The sequence below is a fragment of the Alternaria dauci genome, chromosome 2 (assembly GCF_042100115.1).
Source record: "Alternaria dauci strain A2016 chromosome 2, whole genome shotgun sequence".
Taxonomy (NCBI): domain Eukaryota; kingdom Fungi; phylum Ascomycota; class Dothideomycetes; order Pleosporales; family Pleosporaceae; genus Alternaria; species Alternaria dauci.
The window spans coordinates 771,089-788,594 of NC_091273.1; the positions used below are offsets into that span (position 1 = coordinate 771,089).

At 52.1% G+C, this 17,506-nt stretch overlaps 7 protein-coding genes across 7 annotated transcripts; 4 read left to right on the top strand and 3 right to left on the bottom strand.

The window, feature by feature from the left end:
- Window positions 1–798: 798 nt before the first annotated feature.
- Window positions 799–2,184, top strand: ACET3X_002340 (uncharacterized protein; the record flags this gene model as incomplete). Its single annotated transcript, XM_069449072.1, has 1 exon — window positions 799–2,184. One exon carries the CDS (start codon window positions 799–801, stop codon window positions 2,182–2,184), a length of 1,386 nt encoding a protein of 461 aa, XP_069308887.1.
- Window positions 2,185–2,376: 192 nt separating this feature from the next.
- On the bottom strand, window positions 2,377–3,215 carry ACET3X_002341 (uncharacterized protein; the record flags this gene model as incomplete). Its single annotated transcript, XM_069449073.1, has 2 exons — window positions 2,377–2,978; window positions 3,035–3,215. 2 exons carry the CDS (start codon window positions 3,213–3,215, stop codon window positions 2,377–2,379), a joined length of 783 nt encoding a protein of 260 aa, XP_069308888.1.
- Window positions 3,216–5,372: 2,157 nt separating this feature from the next.
- On the top strand, window positions 5,373–9,172 carry ACET3X_002342 (uncharacterized protein; the record flags this gene model as incomplete). The annotated part of the gene is made up of 2 exons (XM_069449074.1): window positions 5,373–8,016; window positions 8,091–9,172. 2 exons carry the CDS (start codon window positions 5,373–5,375, stop codon window positions 9,170–9,172), a joined length of 3,726 nt encoding a protein of 1,241 aa, XP_069308889.1.
- Window positions 9,173–9,386: 214 nt separating this feature from the next.
- On the bottom strand, window positions 9,387–11,348 carry ACET3X_002343 (uncharacterized protein; the record flags this gene model as incomplete). Its single annotated transcript, XM_069449075.1, has 1 exon — window positions 9,387–11,348. One exon carries the CDS (start codon window positions 11,346–11,348, stop codon window positions 9,387–9,389), a length of 1,962 nt encoding a protein of 653 aa, XP_069308890.1.
- A 478-nt stretch (window positions 11,349–11,826) lies between these two features.
- Window positions 11,827–12,672, bottom strand: ACET3X_002344 (uncharacterized protein; the record flags this gene model as incomplete). The annotated part of the gene is made up of 1 exon (XM_069449076.1): window positions 11,827–12,672. One exon carries the CDS (start codon window positions 12,670–12,672, stop codon window positions 11,827–11,829), a length of 846 nt encoding a protein of 281 aa, XP_069308891.1.
- Window positions 12,673–13,367: 695 nt separating this feature from the next.
- Window positions 13,368–14,662, top strand: ACET3X_002345 (uncharacterized protein; the record flags this gene model as incomplete). Its single annotated transcript, XM_069449078.1, has 2 exons — window positions 13,368–13,958; window positions 14,006–14,662. The coding sequence occupies 2 exons, from the start codon at window positions 13,368–13,370 to the stop codon at window positions 14,660–14,662; spliced, it is 1,248 nt and encodes a 415-aa protein (XP_069308892.1).
- A 507-nt stretch (window positions 14,663–15,169) lies between these two features.
- ACET3X_002346 (uncharacterized protein) lies at window positions 15,170–16,969 on the top strand (the record flags this gene model as incomplete). The annotated part of the gene is made up of 1 exon (XM_069449079.1): window positions 15,170–16,969. One exon carries the CDS (start codon window positions 15,170–15,172, stop codon window positions 16,967–16,969), a length of 1,800 nt encoding a protein of 599 aa, XP_069308893.1.
- Window positions 16,970–17,506: the final 537 nt, after the last annotated feature.

Genomic DNA, 17,506 nt, shown 5'->3' on the forward strand with positions numbered 1-17,506 from the left:
CTTTCCGAATATATCTGTATCACTGAGGTTCATGCACATCTCTCGTGGAGGCGACCCATTATGATATCAACTTTTGCTGTGAGGACGGAGTGTAGAAGATGACGGTTGCAAAATCCACGCCTTCTGTTCGGGGTCAAGGTACGAGGGCCTGAGGTTGCCACCCCGTTAGCCAGCGAGACATTGCGTCATTCCAGAATTTACAACACTCGTTTTCACGCATTATACGCAGTCCTTGTCGCCTTTGTCTTCTTACTACCAGCTATTGTTTAGGCTTACTATTCTATAATGGTAGGCGGCCCCATCACCTAATCAGGAACTAGGATTAGGCCATTCTCACCCAAGTCACCGCCGCAGCAAAATCATCTCAACTGCAACAACTCCACGACCAATCGCACCTGCGCATGCGACCAGGTGGGCGCATATCTCATGGCAGGCAATGGTGGGCTGTGACTGCGGATATTTTGATCTGGCTGCCACGAGGTCGGTCGGCCTGAAAGTGAGGCGTGGCTGTGCAGGTGGCCCTATCAGAAAAGAACCAAAAACCATCATTGTCCGTTGCATGGCACAAGCACACCACTTCGCTCAGCCTTCTCAGAAACCACGTTGCAAAACTGAAGTACCACTTCTAACAACACGATAGTCAGTAGCGATCGCCTATCGTTGAGAGAACGAACGCACAACACGAAAAGCGACCAACTAGAGTATTGCCTGAAGGCATTCTTCTACCCTTCGAGGGACTCCACCTAGAATACCACACAGTCCTTTGCCTGAGACATCCCTGGGTAATATATCACCAATATGGGCCTCTTTAGCTCCAACAAAATTCGTCAGCCGCCACTCCCTGATTTAGCAATACAACTCGATGACACGACCGACAAAGTTTACAGACCAGACGATACCGTCAGAGGCCATGTCGTACTGACCCCCGTCGTGCCTATCGAGCCTGAGGCGCTCAGGGTCTCACTCTTTGGACAATCACTGGTATGGTATCGTCGGGATGTAGGCTCCGATGGTACTACTGACTACCATCACTGGAGGGACAACGCACCACTGTTTGAGGTAACCCAGGACATTTTACACACAGCAACTACCAAAAAGAATCAGGATGAGAAGAAGGGGCTGGAAGCGATATCGAAATTTGAAGCCGGCGAGGTCTACACATTTCCCTTCCAATTCACGTTTCCTGCTGGGACTAGTAATACGCGATATGGTCAATACGAAAACGACTCTGATCAGAAATACAACATTGGACCACATGACCTACCTCCCACCTTTCTGATTACCGGACTTAACAAGCCGACCGACGACGGCACAGATGCGGACTTTGCGAAGATAGAATATGGCGTACGGGCCACACTGATATGTCCTGGCTTTGGTGTCGTTCAAGGCAAGACTCTTGTAGATCTGACAACTACGTCAACAATCCAGTTTCAGCCTACAAGATCTATACCACCCTCCGGTCAATACGGCACGCTGAATCGCTACCCAAAAACCTTCACATTGCGATCTTCCCTACTAGCTGGCAATAACCAAATAGGTATCCGACAAAGTATCCGCGACCGCTTTTCCTCCTCGACCCCGAAACTCGATTTCGAAATTGCTCTAGAGATACCAGAGCAATTTACCATCGGATCCGAATTCTCCTTCCGTGCATCCTTTACGACACTGTCGCGAAGCCCAAACGCACTGCATACCCCTACATCCGTCACATTCAACATACTTAAATTGGATTTGCTGGACTTTACCTTCTACCGCGCGCCCCGCGACAGAGATGCAAGTAGTCTCAGATCCGGCTCGCACAGGAGCAACAAGTACGAAAGCTGGCCGCCGCCAGACCAGCTATACATCGTGGCCAAGCAAGAACACGAGGAGTTCACAGAGCGAAAGACGCCTCTCAATGCTTTACCTACATCGGCCACATTGGAGCTCACTGCTGGATTGCCAAGTTACTCCGTCATTGCCGGCTCGTCAGGGGAGAATCACAGTGGGGCAACGGAGGAACAATCGAGGAGCACTTGTGAGCAGTGGTTCACGGCGAGGATCCCGAGTGTGACAGTACCCAGTTTTCGTAGTTTTGCCATCACACGGGCATACAAGGTCAGAGTGAAGCTTGGGGTTGAGGTCGGAGGAAAGAAGTTTGAGAGGGAGGCTGAAAGCGCGGTAGGGAGGATGAACAGCGCCTAAGTCCAGTAGTACTGAAGATGGTTGGAAGTGGATGGAGTCGTCTTGTTCGCGAAATTGACGTCGCAATACCCATACTAGATGAACCGTGTCCATAATAAATGCTCTGCATGCTACTGTGCAATGTCCAAAAAACCAGGGGTATCATATCCAAACGCCAAAGCAAAACCGCGAAGAGGAACGCGGATGCGATATTTAATGATGCCAGCTCTCCAGCACTTTGTCCACTTTCTGCCTCCCTTCATTTTGCAGTGCGTCCATATCAATATCTTCGTCATCTTCCGCCGTAGACGGCACTTGGACATTGCCAAACCTGTCTTCTACACGTGCGGCAACGCGTATCGCCAACGTCCGTGTCTTTGCCAGCTCCGGCGCAAGCGGCGCATCCTTCCAGACCAAGTTTGGCTGGATGTTCTCCTTTGGCTGGCGATAAGGTTCTAGCAGCGAAAGCAACGTGCGGTATGTGTCGAGCCGGTTTTGGAGCGTCTGCCGGCGTGCAGAGAGTTCTTGGAGGCGGGAGACGGAGGAAAGATATTGGTCTTGTGTGATGTCGGCGTCGCGGTCGGGCCATGTTGTGGGTAGTTTCGCAATGTTTTGGTCGAGGGTTAGGTCGTCGTTTTGGTATAGTGCATGCGTGTCGTCTTCGTGGGTATCGGACGGAGGATTTGCTTCTTCGTCGTCGTCGTCGACTTGAGGCGCGCCAGATTCCCAGTATAGGATGTCTATTTGCTCGACGACATGCTCGATCATCTGGCGGCTGTAGACTTTTCGGGAGTGCTGTTTGAGGTTGCGGTTGACTGAAGCACATTATCAGAACAACGCAGAGGTGATGGTGAGTACAGCTGCTCTATACCTTTATCTAAGACTCCCTTCATGACACTGAGCTCGATTCCACCATCTTGCGCGAGTGTTCGCAGACGTTCCGACGGCGGGATTCCACGCGATAGAATGTGTTTCCTGGTCTGGAGAAACCGTTGCTTTTGCTCCACGACGGTATCTTGCTTCGACCTTGCGGATGGCACGCGTTGATCCATTGTTGAGGCTGTTGAGTACCTTCGATGCCGAGTGTTGCGGACAGGGTGCATTGGACCGAGGGGACTAGCGCGACGCGTTGAGACGAGGCTTGACCTATTTGGGATGGCGCGATGGCACCACAGTGCTCCTTCCCACCAGCAATCGACTTCCGGAAAAAAGTCACTGTTTTCGGCTTCCGTACAGCGGAACTCGTTGCACGTGTCAAAGGTACATGATTCGTTGTAGGACCGGCAGTCTTGGTCGCATTACCGATGTCTGTCTGTTGTGGCTATGACGCTTGGCATAGGACCCCCAATGCGAGAATGCGAGGAACCATTCAGCTAGGCTGAATTTTGAGGCCTTTGAGCAATTCTGTCCAATGAGCAACCGTCTGGCCGGGCTTTGGAGCCTCGCATATCCAGATCTGCCTTGTAGGTAAGAAGGAAACTATACGTGATGCGAATGGTAAACCGAGCTCGAAGCATGGTGCTTGTAATGAGAGCATATAAAAGACTGTCTCTTTTCCCATGTCTCGTCATTCCCAGTAATCCCATACCCAAAGAGAAAAATCCGTTGTACGACTCTCAAGCGTGTACCTCCTATTACTACCTAAGAACATGTCCACCTCTATTGCTCTGCAGAACCTGAGGAACCCAGATGCAGACGACAACACCGTGCGTCACCGAAAATCTTCCCGAACACATGTGGAGTCCACGTCTTCTGGAGATGGCGACCCGTGGCTGAACACGCCTCATGATGAAGAGTTTTCGAGTCGACCACTTGACTCTCGTTCCTTAACCCCCACCGCAGTGTACTGGATCTCTCCTCATGGTTTTCTTAGCAAAAAAATCACCATCCTTGACTTGACAAAAGACATGGAGATGCCATACACAGGCATGACAGCCGAATACAAAGCCGAGATCAAAAGGACCATGAAGGATCATTCCTTCGCGCCGGTACTTACCTGTCACCGCCGTACCTGGCTAGGTCTCAACTACGAAATTACCGACGACCAGAACGCTCATGTTGCTTACTGGTCGCATTCCTGGTCTTCGGTGGGCGAGGCAGTCCTCACATTTCCAGATGACTCAGCTCATTCATCCCATGCTATCATCTTGAGTAACAAGCGCTGGGGACTGCGCACTGAATCGTTCGTTTACAACTCACAGCCATACGTCTGGCAGATGGACAGCTTGTGGCACTCGACCAACATGACACTGTATCGGGTCACAGGGAGTGGTGAGCAGCAGAAGAAGCTTGAAGTAGCCAAGTACGCGCAGAAGTGGTGGGGTAGTTTTGTAACGGGTGGGACGTTGGTGGTCGACAGCACCGAGATTGATGGCGCCGTGGCCTGTTTGACGCTTGTCGTGGTGTTGAAGAAGAAGCGACAAAGGGCTGCAGAAAGACACGAAGGATGAGGGTCTAGGTGCAGAAGGATGCGCCAGGTTGTTCAAGAGTCTGAAGTTCGGCGAATTGACTCGACATGGTGAGGCTTGGCTGTGGCGTAGCTCTTCCTGGAAGGTGGGAGCCGGACGGCACGTGCACATAACTAATACGGCAATACGGAGCGATTTCCTGGCACCTTGAACGTCATAGTACGGGGTTGATGCTCAGATCGGATCCACGTCGGTGCCGCTGTGCCACAATCTTATTGCTCCTTGTCCCTTTACCCACCCAGATGGGTCTCAGTAAATAAAGCTCTTGTTGAAAGATGCATTGAGCAGCTAGGCGCGACGTGTACCGGCGTTGCAGACAACAGCGGCCACTTACAAAGCGCCTGTCCGCAGTTTCAGATTAACCACAAAGCCAACGGTTGTTTGGTTCAAACGGCGGGCGGTTAGCACACAAGATAGCGCACCACTCGACGCCAGTGACGCTGCCAAGCCCCCGACTGACCGCGCATCAGGGAATGCAAGGCCTGAAACACGTCGGCACCCCGGTTACCTGTGAATCACTAATGATTGCACTTCGCGCCTGCTCTTCGTCGTGCTAGTTCACCACCTTTTTGCCATTTACTACCCTACTAATATTAATCCCCTTCCACTACGACCGCACACGATAGCGCCTTCTCCCTGCCCATTTTCAATGGCAACAAGAGCTTAAGACAGGGGTTCCGATTAGCAACTCTACCGCATACGCGACCTCCACCTCGACCGCCACCACCACCACTCTGAGCCATGTCTGAAGCCTCGGCTTCGCCAACGTCGACAAACGACCCCGGCGGCGCCCAGCTCAGGGAGAACCAGAGCATCGAGAACTTCGCCGCATCGCTGTCAACTGCAGCCATCATCTTCGGCGTCCAGATTGGGTTTTTCTTGGTCCTTAGTGGCAACTGGAAGCTTCACAAGGGCGCAGGCAAGAAGCAGCCTGCCGATGGCGACCAGAGTGACAAGGCGGCTGCGCGACAGAGCCTGTTCCACAAAATCTACTACTACAAGACCGCCTTCGTACCTGTAGCAAAGCGTATCGCAGCTCCCACGACCGCTATCGAGTCTTTTCGAAATGTCTTCACAATCAGCGACAAAGAACTCATCCGTATTGCCGGCGTCGACGGCTACCTTTTCCTCCAATACCTGCAGCTCCTGCTACGCATATTCATACCCATGGCTATCATCATCCTGCCTATCCTGCTACCGATAAATCGCAAGGGCGACGAGCCCGGCGTCTCTGGCCTCGACTCGTTTGCTTGGCCCAACGTAGCCTTTCCAAACAAGAGGCATCGCTTATGGGCACACTGTGTCATCGCTGTCGGCGTCATATGTTGGGCGTGCTTCAATTTCTACTTGGCGCTCAGACAGTTTGTGCGCCTCAGGCAGACTGTCCTCACCAGGCCAGAACATCGCATTCGAGCATCTGCCACAACTATTCTGGTGCAAAGCATTCCTCAGAAATGGCTTACCGCCCCGGCTCTCGACGCCCTCTATGATGTCTTTCCCGGTGGTATCAAGGACATCTGGATCAATCGCAACTACGACGACCTAATGGAAAAGGTCAACGAGCGAACCAAGATTGCACGGACCCTCGAATCTGCCGAAACGAACCTTATTATCGCGTGCACCAAGAAGCACAGGAAGATGGAGGAAAAGGCGGCCAAGGAGGCAGGAAAGAAAAGGTCCAGAAAAGAGAAGAAGCACGACATAGCCATGGAGAACCACGCAATCAACCAGGAGACTCACGATCAAGGTGTGGATGCTGGAAATCCCCACGAGATCGAGCAACAACTCCAAAAGGTCCTGGAGGAGTCTGCCTCATCATCTGCCTCTTCCTCACGATCGAGCTCACCCAATCGCAAGCGCGGCATTGTCCCAATGCAGTTTCTGGGAGACGGCATGCACGCTGTCGGTGAAGGTTTCCGTGATGTTGGTCATGGTGTCGATCGTTTCAATAAAAAGGTCTACGGTGGGATGCGCGGTGTCTTTGGCGGAAAGGCGCGGATACAAGAGCAAGCACAGGCGAATCCCGACGGTGCCGACGAGGTACCAGGATCGTCGCCAACCTCTGCCGACTTTCACCATAGGGGGGCCAGTACTGATACCCATACCCCTTTGGCAAGCAAGGAAACTTATGCCTCTGATGGCACCATCACCGAGCCCAACTCTCCCCAGACAGATCTGAAGGCACCCGCAGCCAAAGCCGAGCCCAAGGAGAAGAAACCTACTACGCCTGGATGGAAGCACCCTTTGAACAAGCTGAAGGCTGTCTACGTCGGTCAGGGTGATTTTGTAAGTCCCAAGCCATTCGAGAAGCCAGGAGGAGAGCTGCCACTAGAACTCAAAGACCCCAGTAAGATTAAGTATGATCTGACGGGATTGTACGACGAGTCCATGGAAGAGGATGGCGAGGACGCTCTCTGGAGAAAGTACATTAAGCCAAAGGAGAGAGAAACGATGCGATTGCCAATCTTCAGTTGGTCATGGTGGCCGGCTTTGCCGTTGATCGGCAAGAAGGTGGACACCATTTACCATTGCCGAAAGGAGCTCGCTCGGCTCAACGCTGAGATCGCGGATGATCAGGCTCATCCAGAACGCTTCCCGCTGATGAATTCTGCCTTTATCCAATTCAACCATCAGGTTGCGGCACATATGGCCTGTCAGTCATTGAGCTACCACATCCCAAGGCAAATGAACCCGCGAACTGTGGAGGTCAACCCCAATTACGTACTTTGGGACAACCTGACGATGAAGTGGTGGGAGCGCTACTTGCGCATGTTTGGAGTTATTTTGCTCATCATAGGACTTGTCATCTTCTGGGGTATTCCCGTCAGTTTTACAGGAGCTTTGTCCCAAATCGACAGTCTGACCGAAACCTTACCTTGGCTAGGCTTTATCAACAAGCTTCCCGACTGGGTAGTGAGTCTGATACAGGGTGTGTTGCCACCAGCTTTCTTGGCCATTCTGTTTGCTGTGCTGCCTTTGCTCCTGCGCTTCCTGGCTGGCGTTACTGGTACAACCACATCAGGCGAACGCGAGTTGCTTGTCCAGAACTTCTATTTTGCCTTCGTCTTTGTCCAGTTGTTCCTAGTGGTATCAATCTCGACAGGTATCACTTCGACAATCGACAAACTGGTCAACGATCCTCTTAGTGTCCCACAGACACTAGCGCAGAACCTCCCCAAGGCCGCCAACTACTTCTTCTCCTACATGATTCTGCAAGCACTCAGTATCAGTTCTGGTACTTTGCTGCAGATCGGTGCTGTCGTCGTCATCATATTCCTTCGCTTCCTCGACACAACGCCTCGAGAAAAGGTTTCCAGAGTGTTGCAGAGACCTGGTATCAACTGGGGAACTATGATCCCTGTTTACACCAACTTTGCCGCTATTGGTAAGTAGAATCTCGATTCAGACAGTTCACCCTAAAGCTACGCTGTGGTGCTTACAAATGCTAACAATACACAGGTCTCATCTATTCCGTCGTTGCACCTTTGATCCTCATCATGATGTTGATTACGTTCTGCCTCTTCTGGTTTACCTACCGTTACCAAATGATCTACGTTAGTTACGCTAAGGCCGAAACCAATGGTCTCATCTTCCCAAAGGCTGTCAACCAGCTATTCACTGGGTTGTACTTCCTCGAGCTCTGCATGGTTGGTTTGTTCTTCCTGCAAGAAGACGAGGCCGGAAACCAGTCTTGTTTCCCTCAGGGTATTATCATGATCATCATGGGTATCTTTACTGTCCTCTTCCAAGTTGTGCTAAACAGAGCGTTCGGACCTCTTTTCACATACTTGCCAATCACATTCGAAGATGAGGCGGTCCTTCGAGACGAGGAGTGGCAGCGAGCACAGGCCAGCAAATGGGAACATGATGACGAGCATCAATCTCTCACTGCTCAGCAAGATGCAGCGCAGACGGCTGAAGAGCGTGAGCAAGCCCACCTAGACGAGCAAAATCGTATGGAGGAAAGGAAACAACGCGAATCATCTTACGGTCCAGAATCGTATGAACTGAACAACTTGGACGGTAACATGCAACCCGCTGGCCTCGGGCAGTCGCCTCGACCCGGCAACCGCGGTCGCAACACCAGTTGGGCGGACCGCTCGCGCCGTAGCTCCAACTCGCGCTCGCAATCTCACCACAAGCAGCAGCACAAGCGCAAGGATCCTCTAGATATGATTACCAGCACGCTCAAGAAAGGTCTCGACGATGTTGCAAAACCCATTCGCGATGCCGAAGCGCAGGTTCTGCCAGCTGGCAATCTCTTCGATGAAGTAGACGACGAACTCGCCGACATCGAACCCGAGGCTCGCCAAAAGCTTATCAAACGCTCCTTCCAGCATCCGGCGACACGCGCTATTCAGCCTGCCGTCTGGATTCCGCATGACGACCTGGGTGTCGCTAAGGACGAGATTCAGAGGACTAGCGCGTTCACCAAGCGTGTGTGGATCACTAGTGTGAACGCAAGGCTGGACGCAAGCGGTAGCGTCATCTATAGGGGACTACCGCCAGATCGGGACCCTTTTGAGAACATTGAGATCTAGGCAGACTATTCCATTGCCAGCCCTGGCTCTCATGTAGGGTCAGTACTCGTGATGTTGTTGCCTGGGTGCAACATGCTGCGAGTTGTTTTGTTTTCCATCATTACCTTTTGTATCCGCCTTCATGGCATTTTCAAACCATTAGCATAGCGTGGAGTTCAAGAGTCTGGGAGTGTGAGCAGCATTGTACTTAGAAATACCTATACCATGTGCATTACTAGAGTAGGCTGTCTAGCATAAGCCCAATCCTATTCGCACCCTCCGTTTGGAGGAGATTCTCAAGTTCAAACCCCTTAAAGGAGTAGTCCTCGTCATAGCTCTCCTCCTCTTGCCTGTGCTCTTGAGACCGACTAATGACTACAGCAGCACTCTCATCCGCAGGAACCTCCTCTGGGAGGTCCTCGACGACGGCTGCGGCAACACAACCCTCTTCCTCGTGTACTTGTAGTTGCCCAGAGGGCTCGACCACAACACTCTCATCGACAACCGCGTTGCTATCAGCCATGAGCTCGGCAAGCAGGGCATCTCCAAACAAATCGTCGTCCCCCTCTACAACGACATCTCCAGACGACCCATCGTCGTCCTCTGCGACGAGCCCGGCAAGTAGGGCATCTCCAAACAAACCGTTGTCGTCTGCAACGGCGTCTCCAAACAACCCATTGTCCTCCTCTCTAACGGTATCTTCAAACGACCCATTATCCTCCTCTTCAACGACATCCCCAGTCAGGGCAGCATATAGTGCTGCTTCCAACGCCCCGTCATCCTCAGCTTCATCGAGGGTGTGGTCAGGAGTCGGCTCCTGAACCACAGGGCTCTTCCGAGGCCTCCCACGTTTCTTCTTCTCGTTCGTTACAGGCACATTCTCCACAGCCCTGACCTTTGGAGGTCTTCCCCTCTTCTTCGGAGCAGGAGCAGGCTCCTCTTCAACACGCTCCTTCCTCTTTTGGCTCCTAGACGAAGCGGTGGGTGGCTTGGTGTGCAGCTTCGCCCACCTCTCCTGCTTTGCTTTCTGTTCCTTCTCATTCTCCTCTTTCCACACCGCGAGTTGACTTTCCCTGCAGGCCTTTGTCCTCTTACCCCTGGTGGTGGTAACAGCCTGGTGAAGAAGACTCAGTTCCTCTTCAGCCTGCCTATCTTGCAGTTTGGCTTTGCAAGTCCTCTCCATCTCAGCGCAGATAATTTCGTTCGCATCTGTCAACTTCTCGTACTCTTCTTCAGTAATGGCCTCTTTTAGCTTCCAATACAACGCGGTGCGAACATAGTATATGTCCGAGAAATCTGGTGTGAGTTTGGCAACCCGGAGTATATCTTCAAAAGCCTCTTCGTTCGAGTGCCAAAACAAGTTGCAATAGTTACGCTGCTGTTTTGGGTTCATGAACTGGAAGCTGCGGAAGAGGCGGAAGGCGCAGGGGTTGAGGCTCTCTTTGACGGTCAACTTGAGGTACTTGATTCGTTCCCGGAGGTGGCAGGGTGCCTCGGAAACGGAGGAGTCTTCCTGTGGAGAGGGTGTGGTCTCAGGGGTAAGAAGACCATTGTGTTGGACAGCCGAGACGGGGACATCAGGGCCTGCTGGGGCTGCTGGTGCTGTTGGTGCTGCTGGTGCTGATATTTGCACCTCTTCTTCATCATCTCCAGTGAGATCAACACACTGTACGATCTGCTGCTCTACCTGCTTGGAAGGCAGCATGATGGTACTCGCAGTATTCTGAGCCAAGCCTTGCACCGGTACGGTGAAGGCATTTTGGCTATATTGACCTCCATAGGCTTGAGCCTGGGGATAGATATGTTGCTGGTGGGCGATGACACCAGGAGGAAAGAGATTGGTAGCAGCGAAGCCAGCAGGACCTACGGGCTGTGACCCACCTTGGTAGAAAGGATAGAATGCGGGTTGTGACCTACCCTGGTTGTAAAGTTGTTGCTGGTTGGGGACGAAACCAGCAGGATAGCAGTTAGTGGCAGCGACGCCGGGAGAAGAAAAGAAATGCTGCTGTTGGAATGCAGCCAGATAAATTCCAGAAGGAAAACCGCCATAGGGCCCAAATTTGGTTTGCATGGGCAACTGTTGCGTACTTACGTACCCCTGGGGAGCAGCAGACTGGTTGTAAGGGCTCCTTAGGTTGCCGATGTTGATGCGCTGGCGTATGTCGCTCTGGGCTACGGGGGTGTAGGAGGTAGCCATTCTGGTGAAAGTAGAGGGGATTTGAGGTTGAGTGGATGAGTAGTGTTGGAAATGGAGTGCCTAGAATGGGAAATGGGTTGCCGAAGATAATTTCAAAATTCTGCCAAAACTGTGCTGGTGAGTAGCCTGTGATCTGAACTATGATGGCAAAGAGAAAGAAACAGTACAAGCAGAGGATTTATACAGAGCAGCAAAAAGATTGAAACTGCGCCATACTGTAACCCTGGTTCATCTGAGCAAGTTTGTCTGATGAAAATACTATAGATGGGGACTCAAGACTCCCTACAGCCATACGATTCTGTTGGAATTAGCGGAGACCACGGAGGCTATCCAATGAACTATGGGACTTGTCGTCTGTACCGGAGTTTGGGCTCTCTCGGATAACGTGACCACAATGACAAGCCAATCAAAACATCCCATCCTGATCAGCATCGCGAAAATATGACCCCAGCATTGAATCTCTCGAGTAACGGACCCGCTATGCTAGTCGCTTGTGTCGAGGCAATAGCCCATGGTGATACCAGAAGCCCCTAGAGTCCAATTTCCTGCCCAATGTATGCAGGTCACGCGGCAAAGCGCGAAGTCCCTCCTCCTCCATCAGTTCCCCCACCCATTTAGCGAATTTTTGACGAGTCTCCACCTCTTCTTTAGTCATGGAAGGCTCCACCATGGCGCTGAAGCTCATGGTGAGATCGTACCAGTCGTAGACACGCAGGTCAGCAACAATCCATCGTTTTCCCGGGGTAAACTTCCGATGAGTTGCAATAATGGCGCGTGCAACATCCTCGCCGTGGATGAAATGCACAGCTCCTCGCTTCCGCACATCATCTTTCGACTGGAATATGCGGGGGAGCCACCTAGCGGGCACACGTTCGCCCCCGTACAGGCCACACAGATTTAGTACACAGCCGTGAAGCGAGAGCAATTCGTCCTCCGCAATCGCCCGCTTGTCTTCTTTATCATAAGGCGAGTTATCATCGCTCCAGTCATCAGGTACCTTGTTGAAGATGCCTGTAGAGCCCAGCTGCACCCAGTTGTTTTTGGCGCCGTGCACGGAGCGGTAAAGGCCGACGATGGTCTTTGACTGCGTGTGTCCTACCAGCGGGAACGTGATGACCACAGTTTGCGCCGCAGGAAGGCGCTTGTATGGCTCCGCATCGCCAGAATCGGGGTCGAATTTAAATGGTATCGTGTTATCTCTTCCAGTAGTCGTGGTTGCCGCATAGCTTATGTCGGTGTCCTCTAATTCGGGTATCAAAAAAGTCGACGTCCATCCGGCGCCCAGAATCAGAAGATCCACTGCTTTCATTTGCTCGCGTAGCATTCTCAACTCTGCGGCGTGGGTGATCAATAGTACAGAATTGAGCCGTATTCTGAGAGCCTGTTGTGCGTTATATCTTTATTGAGGAGAAGCTCACTCCATGGCGGACAGAAAATGCGAGCCGCGGGAAGTCGTGACGTCTCCGCACGTACCAAAATAGCTTGCATTCAGCACGAGCCATCCGTTCAGCGTAACCCTCGGCGTGGGAACCCTAGTTCACGAGCAAACGGGGGGTTCATTGAACAGCAGCTTAGATGGTCTGAAGTTTTGAGGCTGCAAGAGCCGTGTAGAGCCAAAGCGACTACTACGTCTGTTCTAGCATCATAGTAATGATGGCCGGCACTCGTTGGGTAGTGTTCGACGTGGAGGAAGTGGAGTTGACATTTCCATCAGCTGTCCCACGTTCACCCAGATGACATATTGCCGAATCAGGTACGTTGTAAAGGCGTCGATTGCAGCAACTGTATTTTTAATCAGAATTATGATCAAATCCTGTCTGACGTCATTGCAGGCGCGGCCCTGCACGTGCCGTCGCGTTAGACCCCTGAAATCGATGGGTGCTTATTGGCTACTCGCTGGGTCGCGTCTTCGTCATCGTCACCACTGTACGCCGCGCATCAGCGCGAAGCTCGTTATCAAAATCTACTCTACAGAACCTTCGCCAACCACACAGTTTTCATCGTTCAATTGACCTTCCAATGCGGACTTCACGAGTATCCCGCGACACGTCCCGTATAGTCGCTGCAAGCCGCACCCAACGAGCACTGCGCCAGACCCGAAGCGCGACCAATGCGCCGAACCCTATCAAACGAGAGACAGGCAGCGATGAGAATGCCAGGGCAAGTTCAGAGCTGAGCTCAGCACCAGCAGACTCAGCCTCAGATGGGGAGGCGCGACGAATGCCTATGAAGAGGAAAAGGGGCCAAGATACGTCCGTCACCGTGAAGCAGGAGGTAGAGGAGACAGCGATCGCTGGGATCGCATCGCCGAAGAAAAGTGACAAGGTCAAAAAAGCCCGTCGCGCGCCTGCGAAGAAGATCAAGACCAGCGATGGATCTGTGAAGATGGAGCCGCCGCCCAACTGGGAGGAGATATACACTCTGACAAGGGAGATGCGGAACGAGAATGTCGCACCAGTGGACACTATGGGCTGTGAGAGTTTGGCGGAGAAGAACAGGTCCCCTCGAGACCGACGGTTCCAGACACTCGTAGCCTTGATGTTGAGCAGCCAGACGAAGGACACCGTCACAGCGCCCGTCATGCGAGGCATGCAGGAGAAAATGCCTGGGGTAAGCTCATACAAAGTCAACTATTTTTCACGACTGACACAACCCAGGGCTTCAATCTTGAATCTGTCCTCGCACTAGAGCCGCCTGCGCTCAATGCTTTCATCAACAAAGTGGGTTTCCACAACCTCAAGACCAAGTACATCAAGCAAACCGCGGAGATTCTACGAGATAAGTGGAACAGTGACATCCCAGACACAATCGAGGGGCTTGTATCACTGCCCGGAGTCGGGCCTAAGATGGGATACCTCACGTTGAGTGCAGCGTGGGGCCGGCACGAGGGTATTGGTGTCGACGTCCACGTGCACAGAATCACTAATTTATGGGGTTGGCACAAGACTCAAAATCCGGAACAGACGCGTGCCGCTTTGGAGTCGTGGCTGCCAAAAGACAAGTGGCATGACATAAACAATCTGCTCGTGGGGTTTGGACAGACTATATGCCTACCTGTAGGCAGGAAGTGTGGCGACTGCAAATTGGCAGATAGAGGTCTATGTCCCTCTGCAGTTGTAGCCAAGAAAACGAAAGTGAAGAAAGAAGAAGCCGTTGTGAAAGTCGAGATGCCCAATGGCGACCAAGAGGCGATGGTCAAGGAAGAGACGGTGGTTGCTGATGTTGGTGAGATCAAAGCTGAAGATGTAGAAGGCGCTATAGACATGGAGGATATTGGGCAAGCACCACGCAGAAGGGTACAGCGGAAGAAGTAGTGAGTAGCCGTAATGCTGTATATGTCACCACCCGATCCTGGACCCGTAATGTCTAACTCGTCGAATCAGAATCATCACCGGGCACATTTGAACACAGTTGCACATTCTGTCACGTCAGTCTGGTATTCCAACAGCAGAAGGCAGGGCTTGTCATTACACAGACCCCATCGCGCTTTCCAGTCTTCACCAGGCAGCAGAACCTGCCCGAGCTTCCATCACCATCCCCTGCATCTGCTCTCTCAGACTGACCTAGAGTCACTACTCACTGTACTGCTGTCGCATCACCTCCCGCGTCTAGTTCACCGCATTCCACTCAGGCGCTGCCTGGTCGAGCACGTGCAATCCCTGGTACCTTGTGGCCTCGTCCGTGGTACGCTCTCCACACACACACACACACACACACACACACATTTAGGGTTTACGACTGGTCTCGCCAGACCCTTGGCCACACGTCTCTCAGATAAAAGCCCAAAATTTCAACACTCATAAATACGACACAACCACAACATGGAAGTCACCCACGACAAGGCTCGAAACTCAGCACACACGAAGGCGCCGTCCACCACGGTCGTCACCGTCGCTATGACACCTCAAGCAGAGCCCAGCATTATGCCCGCTGGTCGCCAGATCCTACAGGACGGCCGACGCGCTACATCGCAACTAACCAAGGCAAAGATTTCATACCACACTAGGCTTCTTCGCGCCACCTCACGTATGGTACCCTTGGGGGTGTTTTTCATGTACCTCGGTTGCGCGATCATTACCCTCTGCACCGGACTCCTCTGCATCGGTATCTTCATGCAACCTCGACTTAACAGAGCGGTAGACGAATTCCATGTGCAGTCAACCACCCTGCACAAAGAGCAGATACTGTACAGTCGTTTGGACAAACTTCTCTCTGAACAGCTAAGCCGTGGCTTTATGGAGACTCATGAAGACTGTCTCATTCGCGGTCTGGAGAAGGCCAATGATGAACTCTTCGGGCTTGGCTTCCAGTACTCTGACATGCGTGCGCGGATTATGGAGTGGACAATGGATAATTGTGGCAGGCTTCAGTACACGCCACAGGTAGTGACGCAGGATCCAACCCCCCAACAAGCTGTGCTCACGTATTGGGCGAACATGCGATATCGCTCCAGTCGTATACTCGAGGAAGCACTAGAAGCTGCGCGACTGAAGGCCCGTTCGATCTGGAATCGCTTCTTGGGCAGTATCTACGTCCCAAACATTCACGCCCTCGCCGAACACATTTCTACTAGCTCGGATACTGGCGATACGCCCTCGTCAATCCAATCTCGTCCCGAAGTGCCATTTGGCTTCGCCCTACGCTGCGAGCCCTCCCAGCCATGTCGCCTCGTATACCCACCCCTTTCCTCTGTGCGACCCGACAAAGTGAGCACCACGCCCAAAGCCATTGCGAAACTTGAACGCCGGCTTAGAGAATTATCAGCCTTTGATGCCAATCTTCAAAAAGGTGTATTAGTTACACAGTACTTGGCGAAAGTCCTGATAATCATGGGCTGGATTCTCTTTGGGATACGAATTGCGTCTCTAGTCGGTGCGGCTTCGTATATGGCCGCTACTAAGAAAATTGCTAGGAAGAAAGCCCCTACGTGGCTCACTCGACTTCCTGGTCCGATGACTACAGATGACAACTACATAGTCAAGATCCTTGGTTTCTGTCTTGCCCTGGAGTGGTTTGACTATCTCCTTGTCAAGTACTCAGAGCACCTCGTACGCAATGGATCAATGGTTCTTTTGGGCCTCTTTTCTCTGCTTTTAAGCTCCAGCATGCTACTTCGGTTCTTCATTGCACCCAAGCCAAGGTTTCCGGATATCTACCAATTCTGTGGACTGGTCAAGGAGCTCTATCTGATCATGCAAGGCTATGAGTTACCTGCTGGAGAAGATATCGATTCAGAGCTTTCTTCTGTGGGTGTCATACATGTTGAGGCCCCTGGACCAAGGACTATCGAATGTTCTCCTACAGGTGCAGAGACGAACTCTGGATCATCCGACCACCATCAACGCAATCGATCGGTCAACCCGCACCGTCGTTCAGTCTCTCTCCTGGCCTCACTTGCAGAGAATCTCGAGACTCAAGAAAAGGTGCTCCGAGAAGAGCTAAAGGAGGTGGAGAGACTCCAAGTCATGGAAAATGATGCGCAGTTTGGTTACGATACTGACGTCTTTACCGATACCGATTCTGAACCTGGTACTGAGGACAACGGTTTCGTCGACTTAGCCGGTGGCGTTACCCCGCAACTCACAGACGCAGAATCCGGCTGGTCTGTGGTGGATGCATAGGAATATTGTGGCGATGTGGTCTGCAATGTGATGTGGCCGTTCCATCACTGCATGCAGCTGAAAAGATGTCCTGGCGCAATAAGGCACGTTGGTAGGAAACATGTCTATGGTGGCATATTCGGTGTGTGCATGGTATACGTACAAGGGTACACTATCACCTGCGTGTCGACGGCATGGCTCATGAATCACTTTCGGTATCTGTCGGTAGTTCGAAATGAACATGTATATTTGACTGTCTTCTCCCCTTCCCCTTTTGCGACTGCAATGCTTGGAAAGGTCGCTCTTTGCTTTGCAATCTCATTCCAGGGCCCTCCAACCACCACAGCCAGTGTAGGAAATCGCACAATGCCAAACACCAAAGAATCAACGCTAATCCGTCAATGTGATCGTCGGCTTCCGCAACCAAACTCCCAACTCAATCATCTCTGTTACTCGGAAACGGGGTATACCCTCTCTTCCTTCCACCACCACCCAACAGATGCGCAAACTCCGGCGCCACAAATCCCATATTATCCCCCCCTCCACCACCTGACGGCA